The sequence below is a fragment of the Ursus arctos genome, unplaced genomic scaffold (assembly GCF_023065955.2).
Source record: "Ursus arctos isolate Adak ecotype North America unplaced genomic scaffold, UrsArc2.0 scaffold_23, whole genome shotgun sequence".
Classification (NCBI taxonomy): Eukaryota; Metazoa; Chordata; class Mammalia; order Carnivora; family Ursidae; genus Ursus; species Ursus arctos.
The window spans coordinates 34,146,144-34,170,072 of NW_026622908.1; the positions used below are offsets into that span (position 1 = coordinate 34,146,144).

Genomic DNA, 23,929 nt, shown 5'->3' on the forward strand with positions numbered 1-23,929 from the left:
CTGCCAACTTTAATATGCTTTATCTAACTCTACTATTTTGCTCTCCCAAAGTGGAAATTTTGCTTATAATGATGTGCCATTAAAACTAAAGTATGCTAAGACATTTCTATAATAATTAAATTGTCATATGCTGCAAGAGACGTTATTTGCTTTAGAATGAAATTACATAGAATAGATATAAAGAACACACACTTAGCCCAGCACATGTGTGCTGGGACCCTTCCCAAACCAAGGTGACAAGGGTAATTCACTAACCATAAGATCTGAGTGGCTGTCTGGTTAGTTTGGGGGCTGCATCAGGAAGCATTCCCTCCTCAGATACTCACTCTGCCACTTTATCTCTAGTACCAAAACCTGGAATCAGATGCAGACAGTTACAAACCCAGAATGAAACACATCCTGATGAATTCTCTGCAAATATTCTGATAATTTCAACACATCTTAAACTTTCTGCAGTTTATAAGGGAAGTGGCCTTGCAATATTCACTAAGACTCAGTGATGCAAGAAGTGGGTCTTCATCCCTCAGGAAAGGAGCCTGGGAATTTTGAAAGCTGATTTATCTTCTTAATAATAGCTCAGAAGGAAAAGTAAGCAAAGTGATTTTACATTCCTGCAAAAGCTAGCACAGTATTTAGGACCCAGGAATCATCCATTTATTTTATGCCTATGCCTGAACACAATTTGGTTCAGAGGAATAGAATAAAATTTAAGTGGTAATAATAGGAATCAACAGGTCTTTGAAAGCTCTATGTAATTATATTCCCAAAGGCATTTCTAGACAGGTCTTAGCCCAAGTGTTTCAAAGCCAACGTCCAGAGCAATGTGTTTGGTGGTCTTGCGTATAAACTTTCCACATTTGCCTATCTGGAAAAAAATTGGCCCTTTTCCCCTGAAGGCTCAAAAAGGCTATACCCTGACTACCCTGTGCTCTTGCAACTTTCTAAAGAACAGGTGGGAAACTGTAGCCGGTAATAGTATCAGATTAGCTTTAAGGAAATCTAAGATGAAGTAGTAGAAGGAGCACCAAAGATGGCCACTTACAGTCGTTATTTCTTTATTTATTTTTTATTTATCAAGATCTTTGATGTACAGGTTAGGTAGATAAGTAAAATCAATGGCTTGTGATATTATAATTGGTATGACATGACCATTGATGGATGAGCTCTTGAAAACTGGAGACAAGATAAGAAAGGAATAGAGAACACGTCCCCATAACTTGGAAGGGAAGAAAAGCAAAAAGGATATGGAAAAACCAGAGGAAAGAAGCAAAGTACAGCAAAGCCTTATTTTATTTTTTTACTTTTAAAAAGTGCTATTTATTCAAGAACTTTAACAATGTAATCAATATATTTGTTTTTTTAAAAGCAATCCTTTATGTATATCGTACAGATGCATATGGTCAACATTTAGTGTTTTTCAGAGAGGATGATAAATATTCTGCTTTTATTTTTTCTCCATATTATAATCCACAATGTAACGAAAGCTATATTGTTGTTTACAGTGGTTTACCTTCACACAGTAATTTTCAGCCTTTTTTAAAATTTAAATTCAATTAGCCAAGGTATAGTACATCATTGATATAATATTCATTGATTCATTAGTTGAATATAACACGCAGCGCTCATCATATCACGTGCCCTTTTAATTTGTTTTCCATCGGTTCTGTCTCTGCTCCCTGACTATTCGCAGGTAGTTTAGACTCAGTCTCATCTGCATGCACTGAAGCCAGGCAGTCTCTCCGTATCATACGCCAATCTGGGCGTGTAATGTTTTCTCATGCAAGAAGTGTCCACAAATCAAATTTTATATTTATTCTGTCACCTTAGCCAAAGATTAACAAAAATTTGCTGAGATATTTTTGAGTGGATTAGGTGCATCATGTTACTTAATGTTCATAAAAATGCTTATTTTCACAAAAATATTATTAGCTTTATTATGCGATAAAAACAGATGGTTCTAGAGGTTAAGTAGCTCAAAGAGCCAGTAAGCAATTGAAGAAGAAAATGTGTTATTCTAGTTTACTGCTTCCTTTGGAACTTTAAATGCTTACTAACCCCGAGGATTTGAAGGATTCTAGCCCTTCACCTTAAAGGCCATTATAACCCAGTGATTGAGAGCTTGTCTACATGACCGTTATGCCCAGTGTTGAGCAAGCTGTGCCCAAGAGCTGGCCTGTACCAATCTGCAGCAAGAGACAGCGGGTCATGTCTCTCAACTTCTCCCTGTACACACACTTGGACAACCCTTAGAGAAGGACACAAGGTGCATTCACATCCTCAACTGTTTAATTCATCCCTCTTTATACACTAGTTCTGCTGCATAGTTTTAATTTTGGTGAAATACAAATCATCATTTTTTATGGACTATTTTGTTTAGATTAATTTATTTTATTTAGTGGAAGAGAGTAAGAGAGAGAGATGGAGAGCATGGTGGAATGGCAGAAAAAGGAGAGAAAATCTCAAACACTCCACGCTGAGGGCTAGACCTGCATGGGAGCTTGATCTCACATCTCTGAGATTACCACCTAAGCCAAAATCAAGAGTCAAATGCTTAAGCAACTTTGCCACACAGGGGCCCCTATTTTGAATAAATTTTCCTGCTTGGGTTGATCCAGGATCCTGTTAGGGTGAAAATAGTGTTTGTCACCTTCTTGCACTTCTCTTTGGAGACGTTGCTGGGTAACCTTTTGATTATTACTACTGTCAGGATGAGTCAGCACTCCGGAGTTCAATGTACTTCTTTTTCCAACAATCCGTATCTGACACCTGCTTCTACACTTCCATAGCCCCTAGAATGATTGTGGATGCCCTTTTGAAGAAGATCACTATCTCTTTCAGTGAGTGCATGAGACAAGGCTTTTCATTCCATTCCTTTGGCTGCCTGAGATTCCTCATCCTTATCCTCCTGACCACTGATGGCTAAGTGGCCATCTGTAAGCACCTACACTACACAACCATCATGAGTCCATGGATCTGTGATGTGCTGGTGGCTGTAGCCTGGGTGGGGTCCTGTGTGCACTGTGTAGCTCAGATGTTTCTGGCCTTGAGTTTACCTTTGTGTGGTCCCAATGTGAGCGATCACTATTTTTGTGACTTGCAGCCCTTGCTGAAACTTGCCTGAGCAGACATCTCTGTGATCAATCTATTCCTGGTGTCCAAAAGTGGGGCCATTTGCGCACTGAGTTTGTCCTGCTGATGTGCTCCTGTGTTATCATCTTGCATTCACTGGTGTTTTGTTTTTTGTTTTTTTTTAAGATTTTATTTATTTATTTGACAGAGACAGCCAGCGAGAGAGGGAACACAAGCAGGGGGAGTGGGAGAGGAAGAACCAGGCTCCCAGCAGAGGAGTCTGATGTGGGGCTCGATCCCAGGACTCCGGGATCATGCCCTGACCTGAAGGCAGACGCTTAATGACTGCGCCACCCAGGTGCCCCCCATCTTGCATTCTCTGAACACCACAGTGCTGAAGGGAGGAGAAAACCCCTCCCCCACATCATTGTGCTCATCCTGTTCCTTGGTCCTTGCATATTTATATACACACATCCTGCAACCACCTTCCCCATGGATAAGATGATAGCTGTGTTTTATACACTTGAAACACCTTTGCTCAACCCTCTGATGACACCCTGAGGAATGCAGAAGTGAAAGTACCATAGGAAATTATGCACCAAGATGTGCATTTAAGATGATCAAAGACGAAAGGATGTTTCAAATGTTTCCTCATAGATTGGATTTACCTAGAAGTCCATAAGGAATATCATCTTCTTAATGTGGAGCTAATACAATCCTGTCTTTGGACATGAGCACTACTTCCTTCAGGAAAATAAGCTGTATGAACACACACACTGGTTGGTCTTAAGTCGGTTTTATGTAGAGGAATAGATAGCAAAAGGTACAAAGAGACACATAAGGTCTATAGCCTTAGAAGTCCTTCACCATTCTGTCTCTGCCTGTCTTGCCTGCCCAGTCACTTGTGGCTTTGATCTAGCGCTTGCCCTGTCCCTCTTCATGTGGACTCCTGGTGTCCTCTGCTGCTCCGCTGCTCTGTCCCACCTGTATGTTTGCATCCACAGACTGGAGGCTTTCCCTCCTCCAGTTTCCTTTATTAGGCACTTCCCTGTCATCATCGCTGACCATGAACCTTCATAGATTTAGTTGTTCTTCCTGACTTGGTAGAAAGTATCCGCTTCAAATAATTATAGGAGATTCATGTTGTAAAGGACACTACCTAATAATCTCCCTTCCAATTTTGGGGGTTATATTCTGAAATCCCTTCTTTTAAGATTTATTTATTTATTTTAGAGAGACCGAGAAAGACAGAGAGACAGACAAACAGAGGGGCAGACAGGGATGGCATGAGCATGGGGGGTGGGCAGAGGGAGAACCTCAAGCTGACTCCTACTGATCATGGAGCCGAGATGGGGATCCCATAACCGTGAGATCATGACCTGAGCTGAAATCAAGTGTCAGATGTTCACCGACTGAGACATCCAGGCACCATTATATTCTGAAATCTTATGATATATTTAACTGCATCCTTCTAGAACAGTAACTGAATTTGGTGAATAAATTCATGTTTCTGAGGTAGTTCTTTGATATTAAGAAGATTTTAGTGGTTGAGATTATGTGCCTATTAGAATTCTCTTGGTTAAATCTACTTTATGCTCTTGTATTGATTCCTTCTAATTTCGGGGGTGTTAGGTGTCTCTTGAATCATACTAATTATGGTGATTTGTCTGTAATATTAGTTATCATAAATACAGTGCAGATGACCCAAATTAAGGATGATATATTTATGTAGCAGAAGTAGAGAGTGTAAGCAGTAGATAACAGCGAATTTTAAAATATTAATTACTAAAACAATACATGAGATAATTCAAAAGCAGATATTTCGGATTTGAAATAGAAATATTATGTCACCGATATGAATCATGAATTCCTTTTCTGGATAAGGATAAGCTGCTCATAGTTAAAAAAAAAAGAATCACTGGTTGGCAGAGATTCAGGGATAAAGGAGAAGGGGTGAAGAGGTGGTTCATGTGGCATTTTTAGGGAAGGGAAACTACTCTGTGTGATACTGTAATGGTGGATACATGACATACTGCCTATGTTAAAATCCATAAAACTCGACAACACCAAGGGTAAATCCTAGTGTAAGCTATGGACTTGAGGAATAGTGTACCAATATTGGTTCACCAGTGGTAACAATTGACCCCACTGCAAGATGGCAGAGAACAGAAATTGTGAAGGACAGAGAGTGTATTTAGGAAATCACTGTACTTTTTGTGTAAGGTTTCTGCAAAGCTAAGTCTGCTTTAAAAAATAAATTCTATTTAAAAAACATATTCATGAAAATGTGTCATTCTGCCATTACAGTGCTTAAAAATGTTTTATTAGATTTTTTATACAAATTTATTATCTAAGTACACCTTTTAATCCACATTTTGATTCCCCAAAATCCTTTACAGTTTATGCTGGTATGCTATACTAATGTCATTAATAAATATAAAATATTATATTTTTTGTGTGTACCTTTTTAAACATTGAGGTATTCTAAAGTGGAATCGTGAATTCGAATGTGGTTACACCTCATGGAGAATTTGCAGCCAAAGACATTAGCTACATTTCACAGGATAGTCTTTAATACTCAAGTTGATATGTTTTTCTCTTTTTCTTTCCATTCATATTTTCTTTCTTATAACATTCGAATGTTGTCAACGATTTCAAATCAATAAACACAGAAGTGGATATAATTTTTTAAATAGCTTAAGTCTCAAATAATAGCAATATATGCTTGGGTTTTCCTATTAAAATAACTAGATGTGTCTTAGTTTGTGATATGGAGTAATTCTAGAATCTACTTCTTCAAATCCTCAGGCAGGATTTTGTCCAATGAAAATGACTGGAATCTAAAAAGTTCTTATCACAAGAAAAAAATTGTCAGTATGTGTGGTGATGATGTTAGCTAGACTCATTGCAGTGACCATTTCTCAATACATTATGTTGCATACAAGAAACTAATATAATTTTGTTATACAGCATTTATATCTCAATGAAAAAGAAGACATACTCTCAACTTACTAAACATGAAAGCACTGTAATCAGTCTGAAGTCATTTCTGTGAAAGTCGTTGGTTTGCTAGAATGCTAAAGTCCTGTTATTTTGGAATGTATGTCTACATTTGTAGCAGAAAACATCATTAGCCCTAGGTCAATATTGCTTGCAAATAATAATTGTGATAATTTTGATCACTGACAATTTTCTTTTCTTTTCTTTTTTTTTTTTTTTTTAGATCTTTTTAAATTTATTTATTCGACAGAGAGAGAGACAGCCAGCGAGAGAGGGAACACAAGCAGGGGGAGTGGAGAAGAAGAAGCAGGCTCATAGCAGAGAAGCCTGATGTGGGGCTCAATCCCATAATGCCAGGATCAGGACCTGAGCCGAAGGCAGACGCTTAACCGCTGGGCCACCCAGGCACCCCTGATCACTGACAATGTTCTAAAAGAGAAACTTACATTATTAAGAAAGCATGATAACGAAAACAAATAATATCCACTATATAAAAGAGTCCTTTAAAATGAATCTGTTGTTTACTTATCTGAACTTCTCTTTCATTTTTAGAGACACTTTTCTTTGCTCCAGTTAAGTAATTAAACATTATAGGAGAAAAGTTTTAACCTGGCAACAGTGTTGTTTCTTTAGACTAAAGGCTGAGACTCTGTAGGCTTCCTCTCTGCTGTAACAGCTCTGGTTAATTTCACCTTCCTCATTATTCTTTCTGCTCTTTATACCTGTTTGTATGGTGCCTCCAGGCTGATAGGAACTCTTGCAATTGACTTACATGTTCTAAACTGCTTTCTGTATTTTTACCATCTTCCTTTTAATAAAATCCTGTTATCTAGCATCTTCTCTATAATGATATTTGCTATTTCTTAAGTGACTTTTATTTAAATCCTATCAAGCATGCAAAAAAGGTCTTTCTTTAATTATTTTTCTGTAGAAATTCTTTTTCAGTCTCTTCTTCATTCCACTTACACGTTTTGATATATCTATCGTGCCATAGTGTATATTTTTAATTAATAAACTTTATTTTTTAAAGCAGCTTTAGGTTCACAGCAAAACTGAGCAGAAACACAAATATTCCCTGTAATACTCCTGTCCCCACACACAGACAACCTCCCCCGCCAGAGTGATAGATCTGCTACAGTCAGAGGAACCTACACTCACACATCATTATCTCCCGAATAGCTTTTCATTAGGCTTCACTCTTGATGTACATTTTACGGGTTTGACATGTATAAGGACCTGTATCCACAATGGTAACAACATGCACAAGTGCTTCCTGCTCTAAGAATCCCCTGTGCTCTGCCTATTCATTCTACCCTCCACACTGACCCTTGGCAAACACTGATGTTGTAGATGTGTCCATTGTTTTGTCATTTCCAGGATTCATAGAGTTCCAATCACATGACAGGTAGCTTTTTCAGATTGTCTTCTTTCACTTACTAATACACAGCTAAGTTTCGTGCATGTCATCTTGTGGCTTGATAGCTCATTTTTTTTCGTGCTGAGTAATAGTCCATTGTCCACATAAATAACAATTCATTTATCTAGTCACATATGGAGGGACATTTTGGTTGCTTCTGAGGTTTGGCAAGTATGAATAAAACAGGTATAAACATCCATATGCAACCAACATGTGCTTGGGAAACATAATTTGGTTTTCTTTTTGGTGTTAGACCATGTTTTAAAATGTCTTTTCCTAGCCTTTCATTTATTTATTTATTTTTCTCTTTTTAACAAACAAGGTCCTTGGTTCTGGATCGAATAACTTCCCACTTATCGATTTTTACTTTATCAATGTTATTGTTCAGTCCCTTAGGTTTTATGGAAAATGTTTTATGTTCTGGCCAATAGGTGTAGTAACAAGTAATTATGTTTTCAGCGTCCTGAGTTGTTGATTCTTACTCTGTGTTAACCTGGTATTAGTATTATACGTAACATCAAGGCAGGAGAATTGATCACCAGGAGCCACTTTAAAACAGGTTCCACTATACGGATTTTGTGTTGAACAGGTGATTTCTGAATGCCTCTAAGGATGTATAAATGAATGTTCTATCATAAAGATATTCGTGATGCTGTAAAATCATTATTTTAATTTTAGATTTCAACTTGGTCACTTGTGCAGAATGTGTATCACTGACTGGCATATAAGCCCAGGATTTTTAACAGAATTATTATTAAAATTGTTTCGCCATTATAATTCACTGACTGAATAGTTTTGCCTTGTTTGATTTGGCCCAGACAGTTTCTTCTGCTGATATCCCTATCACACTCCTTAGTACTCCATAAAATTAAGTTTTCAATTAATTCTGGTATTTGTGAATTAGGAGGCATTTAGCTATTCCTTTAAATTTCTTTCTAATTCCTCTTTCTTTAATGATTTTCATTCATGTTAGCAATGAATATAAACTCTAAGATATATTTCTTAGCTCCTTTAGTGACATCAAGATCATTTTTATATAAAAATGCTTAGTTATATGTTTCCTCAAATTAACCATGTGCTTCCTTTGAAAATAATGTTTGACACCAAACTCTTCTCATGGCATTTTTCATCTCTCTATTTCTCAGAGTATAGATTAAGGGATTGAACATAGGAGCAATGACGGTATAAAATAGAGCAAATATTTTGTCCTCAGGGAACGTGGCTGGAGGTCGGAGGTAGGCAAAGATTGAAGGCCCAAAAAATAAGATGACCACAGTGATATGAGACCCACAGGTGGAGAGGGCTTTGTGTCTTCCCTCATCTGAGTGATGTCTTAGACTAAACAATATAATGACATAAGAAGCAAATAAGACAATAAAGGTAACTAGGGTGACCATACCTGAATTGGCAACCACAAGGACGCCAGTGATGTAGGTATCAGTGCAGGCAACTTTCAGCAGAGAGAAGATATCACAAAAGTAGTGATCAATTTCATTAGGACCACAAAATGGCAATTGGATTGTCATCATTAATTGAGGGAAAGAATGGAGAGCGCCACCAGCCCAAGCAGCTAAGACTAGGAGATGGCACCTTGTCCTGTTCATGATAAGCATGTAGTGGAGAGGTTTGCAGATGGCAGCGTAGCGATCAAAGGCCATGACTGTGAGGATAAAGACCTCAATGCTCCCAAAGAAATGCACAGCAAAGAGTTGTAACATGCAATTATCATAGGAGATGGTTTTTGTCCCTCCTAGTAGGTCAACAATTAACTTGGGTGTAACCGTAGAGGTGTAGCAGATGTCCATGGAGGATAAGTGGATGAGGAAGTAGTACATGGGTTGGTGAAAAAGAGGGCTGCATCGAATGGAGACAAGGATCAGAAGGTTTCCTGCCAACAGGGCAACGTACGAGAATAAGAAGAGCACAAAGCAAAATATTTGAATGTTCTGGTCATACGAAAGTCCTAGAAGTATGAATTCTGAGATGTTTCTCTGCCTCTCCATATACTTGAGCTTGCTGTATGTTATACACGAATGAGTATGTATCTGAAGGAAATAAACAGAAGTTTGGTGAAAACTTAACACTATGAACTCAATGATATAAAATTTACTAAAAGTAGATTGACGTGAATATCCTATCAATATTAATTATTCTTAATTTTTTTTAAGACCTTATTTATTTATTTGACACAGGGAGACACAGCGAGAAAGGGAACACCAGCAGGGGGAGTGGGAGAGGGAGAAGCAGGCTTCTGGCTGAGCAGGGAGCTGGATGCTGGGCTTCATCCCAGGACCCTGGGATCCTGTCCTGAGGGGAAGGCAGAAGCTTAAGGACTGAGCCACTCAGGTGCCCCTTATTCTTAATTTCTTAAATTAAGCTGTTTTATATTTTTATTAAGTTTTTTATTCTATAGAAGCATTGTGGAGTAATTTTATACTGGGAATAATGGGAATGATTATATTTGTTAATTCTACTGGTAATGATTTTTAAATATTTAAATGATATTCTGAAAATTAAAGACTATTCATTTTTATTAGTTATTATTTAGATAAGAAAGAAGATTTGTAAAAATTGTTCCAACTCAAAAAATGTTTTGTTCCATGTATCTTAAATGTTTGTGGCTAATACATAATGTCCACTATCCTATTTTCAACATTTTCTGGTCAAATTCCATGAATTATCTAGGATTGAATCCTCAGGAAATGCAAATGTACCAGCCTGAACTGCAAATGGTTAACTTGTGCAAAGCACACTCTTTTTTTGCTATGTGACCCAACATTGCCAATGGGTCATGCTAAACCAATGGAATCACTGTTATTTAAAAAAGCAAAGAATGATGAAAAAGTATACAGCAAAATAAAAAATATCAATTCATGATTGAAATTGTGGAAAATAATTAGCAATTTCCTTCATTTCTTCTGTTTGCATTTCATGTGGTAAAGAGAATTTAAAAAGATATAAATACTGTCATTGAAGTTTTTGGACAGATAAAATCATTAAAGGACAGATAAAATCATTAAAATGTCCAAGTATGTTTGAATCCTGCATATGACATGGCTCTTGCCAAAACTTTCATGTGTTTTATATACAATCTAAGGAACTAAAGTCAATAAAAGGGGATGATACAGAGGGTAACATCAGTCAGACTTAGTGGTCAGGTAGCACTCAGTGATATTTGTTGAAACAAAATAAATGAAACATTCATGTATTTGCATCTTTTGTATCTGAAGTGGAATTTTAAGACATTATTTAATCTGTACGAATGAGTTAAGAATAGAGAGAATTCACTTCAAGGAATTATTTTCCGCATTGACAAGGAATTATCTGTCCCCAGTGGGTTTGAAAAGCTAGTGCACTTTCTATATTTCTCCGGATCTGATGAGACAGTCATATCTAGGCGTCCAGATGTGTATTTTTAAAAAACCCAGAATGCTTTTGTGGCAAAGTTATATAGAAACCAAAAACAGTAGTGAATCTTAAAATTAATATCTATGTGTTTTACATGTATACATGTATATGTAGTATATCTCTCTGTATATTTTATATATATACTATCTCTCTCTCTCTTTCTCTCTCTCTCTCTCTCTATATATATATATCAGAGAAGCATTTAGAAAATGGTTCAAACTGTACGACAGCAATACTGCATTAAATTATTAATCAGAACACTAACTTCATGAAGGAGTAATTTTTATGTGTTCCTACTTTTTTGAAAATAATGACCACTTACACAGTATTCAGCAGTTAATCTTAACTAAAGAGTATTGAAAAGATTTAGGGAGGTAGAGTTCATTGACATATTTTTTACTCATTTCAAGTGTTGATTCTTTGTTAATGAGGTGGAAATAATGTTAATTATTCAGAGACAGTTATTTACCTAAAACAATTTGGTTTAAAAAGAATTATTATACAAGAAGACTGCAAACAATTTAAAAGCAGAATTCACTTGACTAATCCAAATCTCTGATTTTAAAAAGAAAAAATTCATATCAAGAGAATCTAGTCATTTCTATGGATGGAGAAGTAATGCACTGTGAATGTCTGGAGTGAGAAATCCTGATTCTCCCTCAATTTGGGATGAATTTCATGCAAGAGAGCTGAATGGGATGATGATGGGTATCAAGAGGCAACCATGAAAAGACTATCCTGAGTCCATAACTGAAAGCACAAGAATATGCAAGACGATGGGTGAACAGACACCCAGTTTGTCTTTCCCAGTATTTATGGAAATAAAGATATGTGGGATATTTAACATATATGTCATATGGAAGTCTCTCATTCTAAATCATTTTAAATAATTTTCCTTCAGATTCACTAACAATGTAAATTGCTTAAATCAGGATTCTTCCTGGTTTCTAGACCATCGTTGGCCTTGAACTTACAATAGTGCTTCCCATCTATCTCACCCTGTAACCTGAGGGACCATTACACATGAGCGCTGCAGAGAGCAGCTGCAAAGGGAAAAGGAGAGGAGAATTATTGTCGTAAAAACAACATTTTGACTGCAGAGATATTATGAACCCCTCTTAGGTAAAAACTGAAGTTACAGTTGATGCAGAAAGAACATCAGGCAACCAGTGAACAAGTGGTTAGACCGGTAGCAACACAGGAAGAGGCAGAAACATGGAGGCTTCTTAGAGAAACCGACCAGGGCAATCCTTGGGCCAATTGCTGCATCTCTTTAAACTTCATCTTACTCCTTTTACAATTAGGATAGCATTACAAAATTCAGAATTTTAAAGAGGAGTACATGAGGTAATAAGAAATAGCCCGTGACACGTGTGGTTCAAAACGGATTAGTTTAGAACCACAGAAAGTTTCATGCAGCCACAGACAACCAAGGCCAGTGGAAAAATAGAGAAAGAGACCATTCATAACATGGATTTCGTATATGATCAGGTGCATGTCAATTTCAACAATCTGTACGGAAACCATTTTGGTTAGTTGGATGGAGGTTAGTCCTCTTAGGGATTGCTTAACCCTAATCCTTAGCTTGATTTTTTTGGGGGTATACAAATATAGTTAAATGTTTACTTTACTTCTTTGGTAATACTAAATAAAAGTCCTGAGTGCGCTTTTGGTTAAACTATCTGCATAAGAATAGAGGCTGTCATGCTTAAATTAAATCTTCCATCATGGCTGCCCAGGTGGCTCAGTCAGTTAAGTGGCTGTCCTCCTCTCAGATCAGGATCTCAGGGTCCTGGAATCAAGCCCTGCATCCAGCTATCTGCTCAGCAGGGAGTCTGCTTCTCTCTCTCCTTTTGCCTCTCCACCATTCATGCTCTTTCTTTCTCAAATATGTAAAAATAAATAAAACTTCCATTACACGCTCATATTTTCCCTTAGTGTAACTGAATAGCATGCTATAAACTTAACGTAGTTGACTCTGTGAAATTAGTCTATTCTAGGATGGCAAGGAATATAGGAAATATATTTGAAATACAGGAAATTCTTCATTTTGTAAATATTCAAGCATAAACAGCTATTTCTTAACAGAAATATGGAGGGTTGTACATAAGTACAAGCATTGGACACAATGAAATTCACTGCCAACTAGAAAATGCTTTCATTTCATTGTTATTAACTGGAATTTTGCTTACAAATAATACACAATTTAAACTAACATATGTACAGCATTTTTACATGAATTCAATTATCATATATTGCAAAAGAAGTTATAGTATTAGAATGAAATTATATGGAATAAGAGCATATAATTAGTCAAGCTCGAGGCTGGTGGAACCCTTCCCAAACCAAGGTGACAATGACAACTCACTAACCATAAGATCTGAGTGGCTGCCAGGTTAGTTTTAGGCTACATCAGGTAGAATTCCATCCCCCAGATACTCACTGTGCCAAATCATCCCCAGCGTCAAAATCTGGAATAAAATGAAGAAAATTATAAATCAGTAATTTAAATACATTCAAATTAATTCCCCACAAGTATTTTGGAAATCTCAGTGTGACTTACACCTTCTACAGGTTTACAAGGGAAGTGGACTTCAAATATCTACTAAACCTGTCAGTGGTGAAGAAAGGGGTTGTTATGCCCCAGGAAAGTCCACTAAGAATTTCTAATTCTGAATTTAAGATCTGAATGCTAGCTCCATAAAAAAATAGAAGTATTTTTAATTCCTGAAAAAGGTAACAGGAGTATTTAGGTCCTGGAAATCATCGACTTTCTACTTATTCCTAAAGAAAATTTGGTTGGGACCAACCGAATATAAACGTAAGTGACAACACAGAAATTAATAATTCTTTGAAAGCTGTAAATAATTACATTCCCAAAGGCATTTCTAGAGAGATTCTGGCCAAATGTTGCTAAACCACTGTCCAGAGTGATGTCCCTGGTTGCCCTGGGTGTTGCTTTCCACCTTTGCAATAGTTTGCCTTAGACACTATTTCTCTGGAGACCCAAAAAAGGCCATAGTCAGAGCTGTTCAGGAAATTTTGACTGTTCTGTATTCATTCAGCCTTCCGATGAATCAGAGGGAAACCAGTTTAGCCTGTAATAGTATTTGGTTAGCTGCCAGGGAGTTTTGAGATGAGATAAAACAAAGAGAACCACACACAAGCATTTATAGTCCACGTATGACCCATTATCAAGATCTTATATGTGTAGACTAGATACATCAATACAATCAATGACCTGCAGTATGAGAAAGGGGGCAAATTTATGTGTGTTTGGGACTAACATTGCTTCAATGGGTGGTTGGGGTCCAAAGTAAGAAAAGGAATGATATAACAATAAACATTTCTTTCCCCATAACTTGGAAGATAAGAGAAGTAAAGAAGACAAATATATGTAAGAGAAAGGGGTAACCTGGGTGGCTCATCAGTTAAATGTCTTCCTTCAACCTGTGTCAGATTTCAGGGTCCTGGGATGATCTCAGGGTCCTGGGATCGAGCCCCTCATCAGCAGAGTGTCTGCTTCTCCCTCTCCCTCTGCCCGTCCAACCCACTTGTTCTCATTCTCTCTCTCTCTCTCAAATAACAAATTAAATCTTAATTAAATTCATTAAATTATTTAATGCTTACAATAATGCATATTTTGACATAAGTATTATTACCTCTATTATGGATATAAGAACCAAAAGTTCCTAGAGTTTAAATAACTGGCTCAAATAGGGGTTATAGAAGGGAGGAGGTGGGGGGATGGGGTAACCAGGTGTTGGGTAGTGAGGAGGGCAAGTAATGTGATGAACACTGGGTGTTATAAGCAACCAGTGGATCTTTGAACACTACATCAAAAACTATCGATGTACTATATGTTGGCTAACTGAATTCAATTATACTTTGCTTATTTGGATGCAGTGAAGGAAGAGCCTGAGGAAAGCATATTTGCATGAGGACTAAGAAGCAGCTTGACAAAGAATTATAAGCAAAGAAGGAGCTCTGAGGAATGTCTCAAAAAAGTAAGGAAACTTTTTCAGTTGGAAGAAAAGAAACATGTTTCAGTAAAACATACAATATGTAAAAGGTACAGTGAAATCATTATACATATGTTATCTCAAAGTCTATATAGTATTTATAATATGGGGGGACAGAACTAAATAATGTTACTGTAAGCAAAACATTGAAGATAAAGAATTTGAGAAGCATAATATGCGAACAGTGCTTGAGAATCCAGTCAGAAAACCTTGCAGAGGCAGAAGGAGACCAATGGCTGACCTTGAGGATGTTTACTAAATGGAGGCAGGCCATTCAAAGCTTCCAAGGTTTTTCCTTCCAAGGAAGAAGTGAAGTCAGGGCACACCCTTGCTCCTCAGGAAACAAGGTCTAGTCAAGCCAATAGTTACCTTCACAGAGAAAATCACCACCATCGCCACCTCCCTTCCTCAACAGTGGGTAGCCACAGCGGGAAGGAGAACCAGGAAGCATCGGTGCTTCTTTTACTAACTTAATGAGTAAGAATAGAGCTTTTGCTGCTGTTAATAGACAGGTCAGGGACACAGTTTTTACACTGGAGACTTCAAGCTCAGAGAGCCTGGATACACCCTCTTTCTAACCATACTACTGAGCTCCTCTAAACAAAGTCCTTAAATTCTAGAACCCTAGAACAAAATCAACCATTCCAATCACTTATAGGATATTCACCATACACCATGAATTCAGCTAGGAATGTCATGTCAACTGTGATCAAAATCACACAGCTACCTGGTCCTAACCAGGTCTTCCTAACGGAGACCTTAAATTCCTGGCCACCATAATGCATCTGGCACACCATACTCCTCAGAATCTCCTGCATGTAAGAACTTATTCTAACCATCAAGGCTCCGATATAGGAACTAGACAGAAATGTGGAGGCCCAAAGTTGAAGACAGGCTTTCCATCCTCCTCTGACATAGCCCATCGTGAGGGCTGATTTTTACTCTTCCAGTATTCTCGTCAACACCACTGAGCCCCATGATTATGGCATCACATAAAATAGATATTTCAAAGGAATCAATTCCAAATACTTCATCCTTCATTCTGAACCTAAATCATCAACTTTTCAAGAGCATTTTGATTTTACTAAATATCTCTAACCGGTGATTTAGGTACAATGTCTAAATTATCTGTCACAATGGAAGCCTGAAGCCAAATATGTGGTTGAGCAAAGGGTGAGGGATTAGGAGAGGGTGCTGAAGCAGGAAGTCACATAAAACTCTTTCTGCCACAGCTAGTTTGGCCTCCAATCTTTCCCTTAGGCGCCTGGCAAGATATCTAAGCTTCTTCCAGCCTGATGTTTTTTGATAACTGTGGGGCACAAAGAAAGAAGCTGTGTAATAGATTTCTCAGCTGATTAGATATATCTCTTTAATTAAAAATGATTTTTTACAACAAACAGGGTTTTAGAAGGGAGGGGAGTAGGGGGATGGGCTAGCCCAGTAAAGGGTTCTAAGGAGGGAACATATTGCATTGAGCACTGGGTGTTATATGCAAACAATGAATCATGGAACACTACATCAAAAGCTAACGATGGGCTGTATGGTGACTAATGTATCATAATAAAAAAATGAGTTTTTAAATTAGCGATAAATTCCTATACAGATAGGGATGGCTGGGTGATTCAGTTGGTTAAAGATCTATCTTATTCTCAGGTCATGATCCCAGGGTTCTGGGATTGAGCCCGCATAAGGCTCCTTGCTCTGAGGGTAGCCTGCTTCTGCCTGCTGCTCCCCCTGCTTGTGCTCTCCCATTCCCTCTCTCTATCTCTGACAAATAAATAAAATCTTTAAAAAATTCCTATATAGATGGATAGAATATACCTGACAAATTGCTAAGTAATGTAGTTTGCTGTATTTTATTTGTCAGCTTTTTATATAATAGCATCCAATTTTGCCAATAAAATCTTGTGGACCCTTGGAAAAAGAAAAGAAAATATGAGAGTAAAAGTCTTTTGTTGTTGTTGTTGTTGTTGTTGTTGTTGTTGTTGTTGCAGGCATTCTTTTCAATGTGCTGGGAATTTCCCTGCCCTGCCCTGAAGAACTCCAAGAGTCCCAAGAGTCACCAAACAAGGCATGCACAAACATAATCATTACATACACACATAAAAGTACATGGCATTTATATACTTAAAAAAAAATCCAAAACATTTTGGAGTCTACATTAAGCCATCAAACAGAACCATGAATAACTTGTCAAAACTACTTCCTATGGAATAGACAAAACGATTTCCCAGCATATTCTGGAGGCTTGCATGACTCTAGAAGGAAAAAGAAAATATTAGCTATATATGTGAAAATTTGTGAGAATTGAAACATCAAGCAAGTGGTGTCAGCCACTAGGACAATCACTACTACCTGCATGATTTCTCTTGGATTTTGCCTCGGCTCTGGGGCAGAAGCAACTGAATCAAGCAAAGTTTGTTTGGAAGCAATGTGATCATTCTGCTGAGAAAAGGCAAGTCTCTGGCCAGAGAGAACTATCCAGATAAATATGAACAGAAGCACAGAGCTGAGATTGGGTTACGTGAGTCAATGGGCAAAGAGGCAAACAATGATTGAGAGAGCAGTGTCTCCTTAATGCAGAAACTAAAAAAGTAAAAATATTCTAAAGATCTGGTGGTTGCTGAATTTCATTATCTCCCTAATAGGCACATGGAGAACATATGTTAAATCCTTAGGCTTTCTGATATCACATAATTTATTATTAATGCATGATTGTTCATGATACAGGGACAAGTTCTAGATGTGTACGAACAATGCATATAGTCCAAAAAAAAAAAGAGAGAGAGAGAGAGAGAGAAAGTATTACCCTAGACTTTAATTCAGTTACCATTTGTTTACAACTTAATTTGCCCAAGTTTATTGTTAGGAAAAAAGAAAGATAAAAAGAAAAATAAAGATACACCACATAATCTTCCTGCTCATCCAAACAAGAAAAAAACGGTTCACAAGAAGAAACATTTAGATAGGACATAGGATTATTTGAAGGGGAGAAGACACACTGCTGAATAGCAACAAAAGAACAGGGCAGGAATCAGAAGGACTTCTGGTCTGTTCGATCTGCCAAGACTTGCTGAGTAAGTCAACAAGAGCTGTGTGAATTATAGATACAACATGGGCCCTGGAGCATGGGATGGGGAATCCTAAGCAGAGGAAATAGCTGAAATACAGCCATAAAGCTGATAGATTCTAGAGTGTGTTTGAAGAATGTAGATGGACCCAATGTAGCTGGTTGAAAGCATCCAGGCAAAGGGACACACAGGAGGAAAGACAGGAAAAGAGGGAACTTTTCAACGTGACTTACACTGTGTTAAAACTTCACATGTGTTAGTCCAAGCGATCTTACATATTCAAGAGGTATACTAGTACCCATTTCATAGACACTCAAATAATTAAATCAAATTGTCAAGATCAAGAGATAAAATCTTTCAGAGTCACTATGTGCCCCAACTCTCCCCTACCTCACAGCCTGTCATTGTAACACCATATTTCTTCCAATGAGATGACCTCTGATATTAGCAAGTTAGATATGAACCAATATGGGAAGATTTAGTATAAACAAGTGAAAAGGTTGGATTTTGTTCTAAGGAAATAGGGTTCCATATACATTTTTTGGGAGAGAGTAATGATTTGATCAGAGGTGTGCTGTGGAAGGGTATTTCTTGAGTTTCTCAAATCCAAGTGCTCACACCAGGAACTAATTGGATCCTTCAAAGTGCAGATTGCAATCTGAGTTACCATGACTGGCTTCTTTGGCTCATAATAACTTCAGAGGTTATTGAGTCCAGCTCCCCAAAGACTGCTTATATGTTTTCTATAATATCATCACAAATGATCAGTGCTCTGGGGACACAGGATTGAATGCACAATGAAAATCAGCCTATTGACTTGAATTCTGAATGCGCCATTTTAGACCACACCTTCCCCATGGCGATTTTCATCTCCATGTTTCTCAGGGTATAGATGAGAGGATTCAGCATGGGGGCAATCACGGTGTAAAACACAGAGATTTCCTTATCCTTGTTCTCACTTCCTGCAGGTAGAACATAAGTATAGATACAGGGCACAAAAAATAAAACGACGACCGTTATGTGAGAGCTGCACGTGGAGAGAGCTTTGCGTCTCCCTACAGAGGAGTGTGTCCTAAGATTATATAATATGAGAATGTAAGAAGCCACCAGGACAAGAAAAATGACAACCACCACCATTCCCGAATTTGCAATCACTAAGATACTAACAACACGAATGTCTTTGCACACCAGTTTCAAAAGAGGCTTCACATCACATATGTAGTGATCTATCTGATTAGGACCACAGAAAGGCAAACTGAGTACCATGAGCAATAGAGCAACAGAGTGCCAAAATCCCACACCCCAGGCCACGAAGATCAACATGTTACACCTCCGTCGGTTCATGATGACCATGTAGTGCAGGGGCTTTACAATGGCAACATAGCGGTCTAAAGCCATGGACACCAAGATGAATATCTCCACGCCCGCCAGCAAGTGGGCAGTGAAGAGCTGCGTCATACAGTTGTTATAGGAAATGTTTTTTCTTGCTGCGCCTAAGTCCCTGATTAGTCTGGGGACCACAGTGGACGTGTAGCAGAGGTCCATGAGGGAAAGGTGACAGAGAAAGTAGTACATTGGTTGTTCGATTAGGTGGCTGCAGGTGATCGTGAGTAGGATGATGAGGTTTCCCATTAAGACAGCCAGGTAGCAGAGCAGAAACAGGACAAGGAACAGTAGCTCTAGTTGCCTATTTCCCCACAGTCCCATGAAAACAAATTCCGTGACATTGTTTTGATTTTCCATGAGGCTGAGGTGAGTCCAGAGACACAATAGAAACTTAATTCATCTGAAATGATACAGACCATATGATATTTTTAGTAGTACTTTTTAAATTTTTTAGAGTATTTTTGCACGAAAAAATATGTAGGTCACAGAGGAATTTTTGCACTTAATGTCTCCAATTTTTCTGGTTTAAGGCCAATATCATTATTCAAATGCTGTTTAATGAGAGCTAAATGCTGGGGATTTTTATGGACATTTTCCATGCATTTAACGTATAATAACCAATAGTGACTATTCTGATACTCATTTAAATATATGGAGGATCAAAAATAGGTGGGTTCAGATAATAATACCAATTTATTCAGATTTTAAGCAGTAAGCTAAGCTATGAACCTGTATCTTATGCCAAATTCCATGCTGGTCAGAGCATCATATACTGAACACATGGATTTTTGTTTTCCACCTGGTTCAAAGAAATGTTTTTTTTTTTTTTTCATCTCTGCCATAAATACCCAAATAACCTTAACAATTCTCTCCCTTCTTTATTCTACTACTAATAATTAATAAAATCCCAATCTAATACCACATTCTATACATTCAGGAGTACTATTTCTTCTTGACATAAAAGCAAAATCAAGATTCTTAATCATAGCAGATAAATAACCTGAATTAGTTGATAACCAATCCAGTCACTCTCCTTCTTGGCAGTTTGGCCAAGATTCAGTTTGGTCAATGTTCAGGAGAGGCAGGAAATGAGAACTGGAGGCTCATCTGGGCATCTGGATAGAGGAACATGGTGTTATTATTATATAAAACTTTCCCTTTTCCCAAATCATTCTAAAGACACATTTTAGAGGTTGTTGTTTAAAATGTTAGAAAGACTGTGGAGAGCTAGTTGTTTTCTGTTGACACATGAGGAACCCAAGGTGATTAAAGAACGTCCTGAATGTTGAACCACGCAGTTAAGCAGCACAGTCACTTAGAGACAGTAGATCTAGGAGAAGATAATGAATATGCTGAAGCATCACCTTTTACCCATAACAAGTGTCTGCCCCAGCACAATCATGATTTGCCTAGAAGACTGTTAATGTCAGTGAATTATTTTAATGGTCCAGCGGTGGGAACAGTACATGAAGGTGGACAGATCTCTCATCCAATGATCATGCAGGTGAGCATCCAGGCTCCTATGTCTTGTTACCTTTTTCTTGTTAGCCCTGAGCAATTCATTCTCTCTCATCCTCCTTCTCCAGCTGTAAGTGCAACTAAAAATACTGCATCCATTTGCCTTGTTCCAAGAGCAAGATGGAGTTCATCTGAGAATATGCAATGAAAGGTCTTAGGGCTCTAACTTGTCAAGTCCACAGAACAGAACTCCAAAAAATGTGTGGAGAGGAACAAACAGTTGTATAAGAAAATAGAAGACAGGATGTTCTTCATCAATTAATTGATTTTACCTGTGGATTTTGTATTCTGCTACAATGGGGTGGGTTGAAGATTTTATATTAGACATACTTTCAGGATAAGGAAAAAACATTGGCACTGGTGTAAGTTTGTTCTTGTTTCAACATAGAGCCTTGTGAAGTCCTTCTTTATGTATCACTTGAGAATATCCAAGCCTAAAATTTCTTTATATGGAAGAATAGGATCAGTTAAAGGACATATATAAATCCCAGGGCAGGTTTTCATTAAAATCATAGAACAGAAACTAAAGAATCAAAACTGTAGGAAATAAAACTCTTGGTTTAGAGTGTGTCCTGAACATTGGTGCAAGCCTGAACATCTCTTAACACAAAGTCCAGTGCTGCTCCATCTACAGTGTTTAAAAATCAGTTGTGAAAATCCAGATCAATATAGAAGAAGATCTATAGCAGCTCCCCTAAACTTTCTACTGGAATCCCCTCTGGGGATATAGTCCCTAAAACCTCCCTGTGCCTCTTTCCTTTCTTTCCCTTCTCCTTCCTCTCTCTCTCTCTCTCTCTCCCCCATTTCAATATATCAGAGTGTATTCACCCTTATTGTACTCACCCTTCTTCTTGTGATGATGCAAGATGATAAAATGCCTACATGTTGAGATGAAGTGAGGTGAATGAGTTAGGCATTGTGAAATAGCCTTAGGCTGCTATTGACCTTCCAATGAGTATCATCTGCTTCCGAACCATGGTCGACAGCAGGAAACTGAAACCATGTATAGAGGTTACTATACTATTGTCCTTGTTTTGCAAATAAGGAAAGTTGAATCCCAGGTTGCGCAAGTACTAAGAGGGAGGTCTACTTCTAAATCGTCAGTTTAAACCGTATGATTTGGAAACTCATACTTTTTTTCTTTGTGATTAGGTGTTTTCTCCCAAATACAAATAAAGGCTTAAAACCTTCATCAATTGCACTCCAGATTTGCCTGAATGCCTTCTCTTAAAAATCCCTACCAACAAAATTATTACAGAAGAACTTAAAATTTTAAATTATAAGATCCAATTCTGCATAAAATGAAGACTTGTGGAAATTACAATTATTTTCTCTTTATCTCTCTCTCTATATATATGCGTATGTATATATGTCAAGGTGATCCTTCAGCTGGTTCCTTTTACTTTTTGTATCTGTAGTATGTAACAACATACAGACATGGAGCACCTCTGTCTCTCCTGTTTATCCTCTATCCAAAGAACCTTTCAGGAAAACGTTGTTGGAAATACCATAGATTAAAGCATGTGAGGGTCCTCAGGGGAAAACTCCCACAGGCATTTTACATCAGCCAATGTGTGTGTGATTATAATTTGAAAAATAAAGCCCATATTATTATAGTGGTCATATAGATGGTCTTGATTTATATATTTAAAAAAAAAGATAGATCTATTTATTTATTTGAGAGAGAGAGAGAGAGAGATAACTTAAGGAGGGTCAGAGCGAGAAAGAGAATCCTGAAGCAGGCTCCCTGCTATGCACAGAGCCCACCTCCAGCTGGATCTTAGGACCCAGATATCATGACCTAAGCTGAAATCAAGAGTTGGATGCTTTACTGACTGACCACCCAGGCTCCCCTTGATGTATCTCTTGAGGGTGATGAGCTGAAAGATTCAATACTTTTGTATTGTTCTAGCACTGATGTAATGTGACTATTTTTCTCTCTGTCTTCTAGAATAATTTCATCAAAGACTGGAGATGTATACTATATGTACACATATATTTTTAACTGCTCACATCATCTGATAAATTAAATATGCAACGAGAATAAAGAAGAGTATTATATAGGTAGAAGATGTTAAGTGCCCTGCAAAAATTCTAATGGACCTATTCAGTTAATTTAGCAAGGTCACAATATACAATGTAAGTACAAAACACCATTCGTATTCATATAATTCCAACAATCGGAAATTAAAATTAGGAACAATACTATGTAGAATACCATTTTAAAACAACATTTGAGGGGCGCCTAAGTGACACGGCTGGTTGAGAGTCCAACTCTTGGTTTTGGCTCAGGTCATGATCTTGTGGTTTTGAGATGGAGCCGTGTGTCAGGCTCCAAGCTCTGTGCAGAGTTAGCTTGAGATTCTCTGCCTCTCCATCTCCATCTGCCCCTCCACAGACTTGTGTGCTTGCTCTCTCTCTCTCCCAAATAATAAAATAAATCAATAAAATCTTTAAACAAATTCTGAGGAATATTTTTTCTTCTTTTCTTTTCTGTTCTTTTCTTTTTTTTTTTTTCTTTTTCTTTTTCTTTTTTTTTTTTAGAGAGAGGGAGAGAGACTGTGTGAGGAGAGAGGAAATGGGAACTGGAGAGAAAGAATCTCAAGCAGGCTCCATGCCCAGCATAGAGCCATCTATAGGATTCGATCTCATGACCATGAGATCATGAGCCAAGCCAAAATCAAGAGTCAGTCGCTCTACCAACTGAGCCACCCAGGTGCCCCAGGAATAAATTCCAAAAGTATATTCAAGACCTATATATGAAAACTAGAAAACACTACTGTTAGAAATTAGACAGAAAAATGGAGAAATACACTTTTTCATTGGGTTAAAAGACTCCACTTTCAGGGTCACTTGGGTGGCTCAGTTGGTTAAGTGTCTGCCTTTGGCTCAGGTCATGATCCCAGGGTCCTGGGACCTGGTTCATCACTGGGCTCCTTGCTCAGCGGAGAGCCTGCTTTTCCCTCTGCCTGCCACTCCCCCCACTTGTGCTCTTTCTCTCTGACAAATAAATAAAACCAAAAAAAATAAATACATAA

The 23,929-nt window shown here is 37.7% G+C and overlaps 2 protein-coding genes across 2 annotated transcripts; both read right to left on the reverse strand.

Moving 5' to 3' along the window:
- Window positions 1-2,772: 2,772 nt before the first annotated feature.
- LOC113246476 (olfactory receptor 4P4-like) lies at window positions 2,773-9,489 on the reverse strand. Its single transcript, XM_026487076.4, has 2 exons — window positions 8,586-9,489; window positions 2,773-2,861 (listed from the first exon to the last, which is right to left on the reverse strand). Exons 1-2 carry the CDS (start codon window positions 9,487-9,489, stop codon window positions 2,773-2,775), a joined length of 993 nt encoding a protein of 330 aa, XP_026342861.4.
- A 9,302-nt stretch (window positions 9,490-18,791) lies between these two features.
- On the reverse strand, window positions 18,792-19,730 carry LOC113246433 (olfactory receptor 4P4-like). Its single transcript, XM_026487041.4, has one exon. The coding sequence runs from the start codon at window positions 19,728-19,730 to the stop codon at window positions 18,792-18,794; it is 939 nt and encodes a 312-aa protein (XP_026342826.3).
- Between the last annotated feature and the right edge of the window lie 4,199 nt (window positions 19,731-23,929).

Excerpts from the sequence above, each read along its gene's own strand:
- LOC113246433 (XM_026487041.4), bottom strand. The coding sequence starts at position 19,730 with ATGGAAAATCAAAACAATGTCACGGAATTTGTTTTCATGGGACTGTGG.
- LOC113246476 (XM_026487076.4), bottom strand. The coding sequence starts at position 9,489 with ATGGAGAGGCAGAGAAACATCTCAGAATTCATACTTCTAGGACTTTCG. Across the intron at positions 2,862-8,585 it reads CATGAGAAGAGTTTGGTGTC|AAAAGCCTTGTCTCATGCAC; the intron begins AAACATTATTTT and ends AGGAATGGAATG.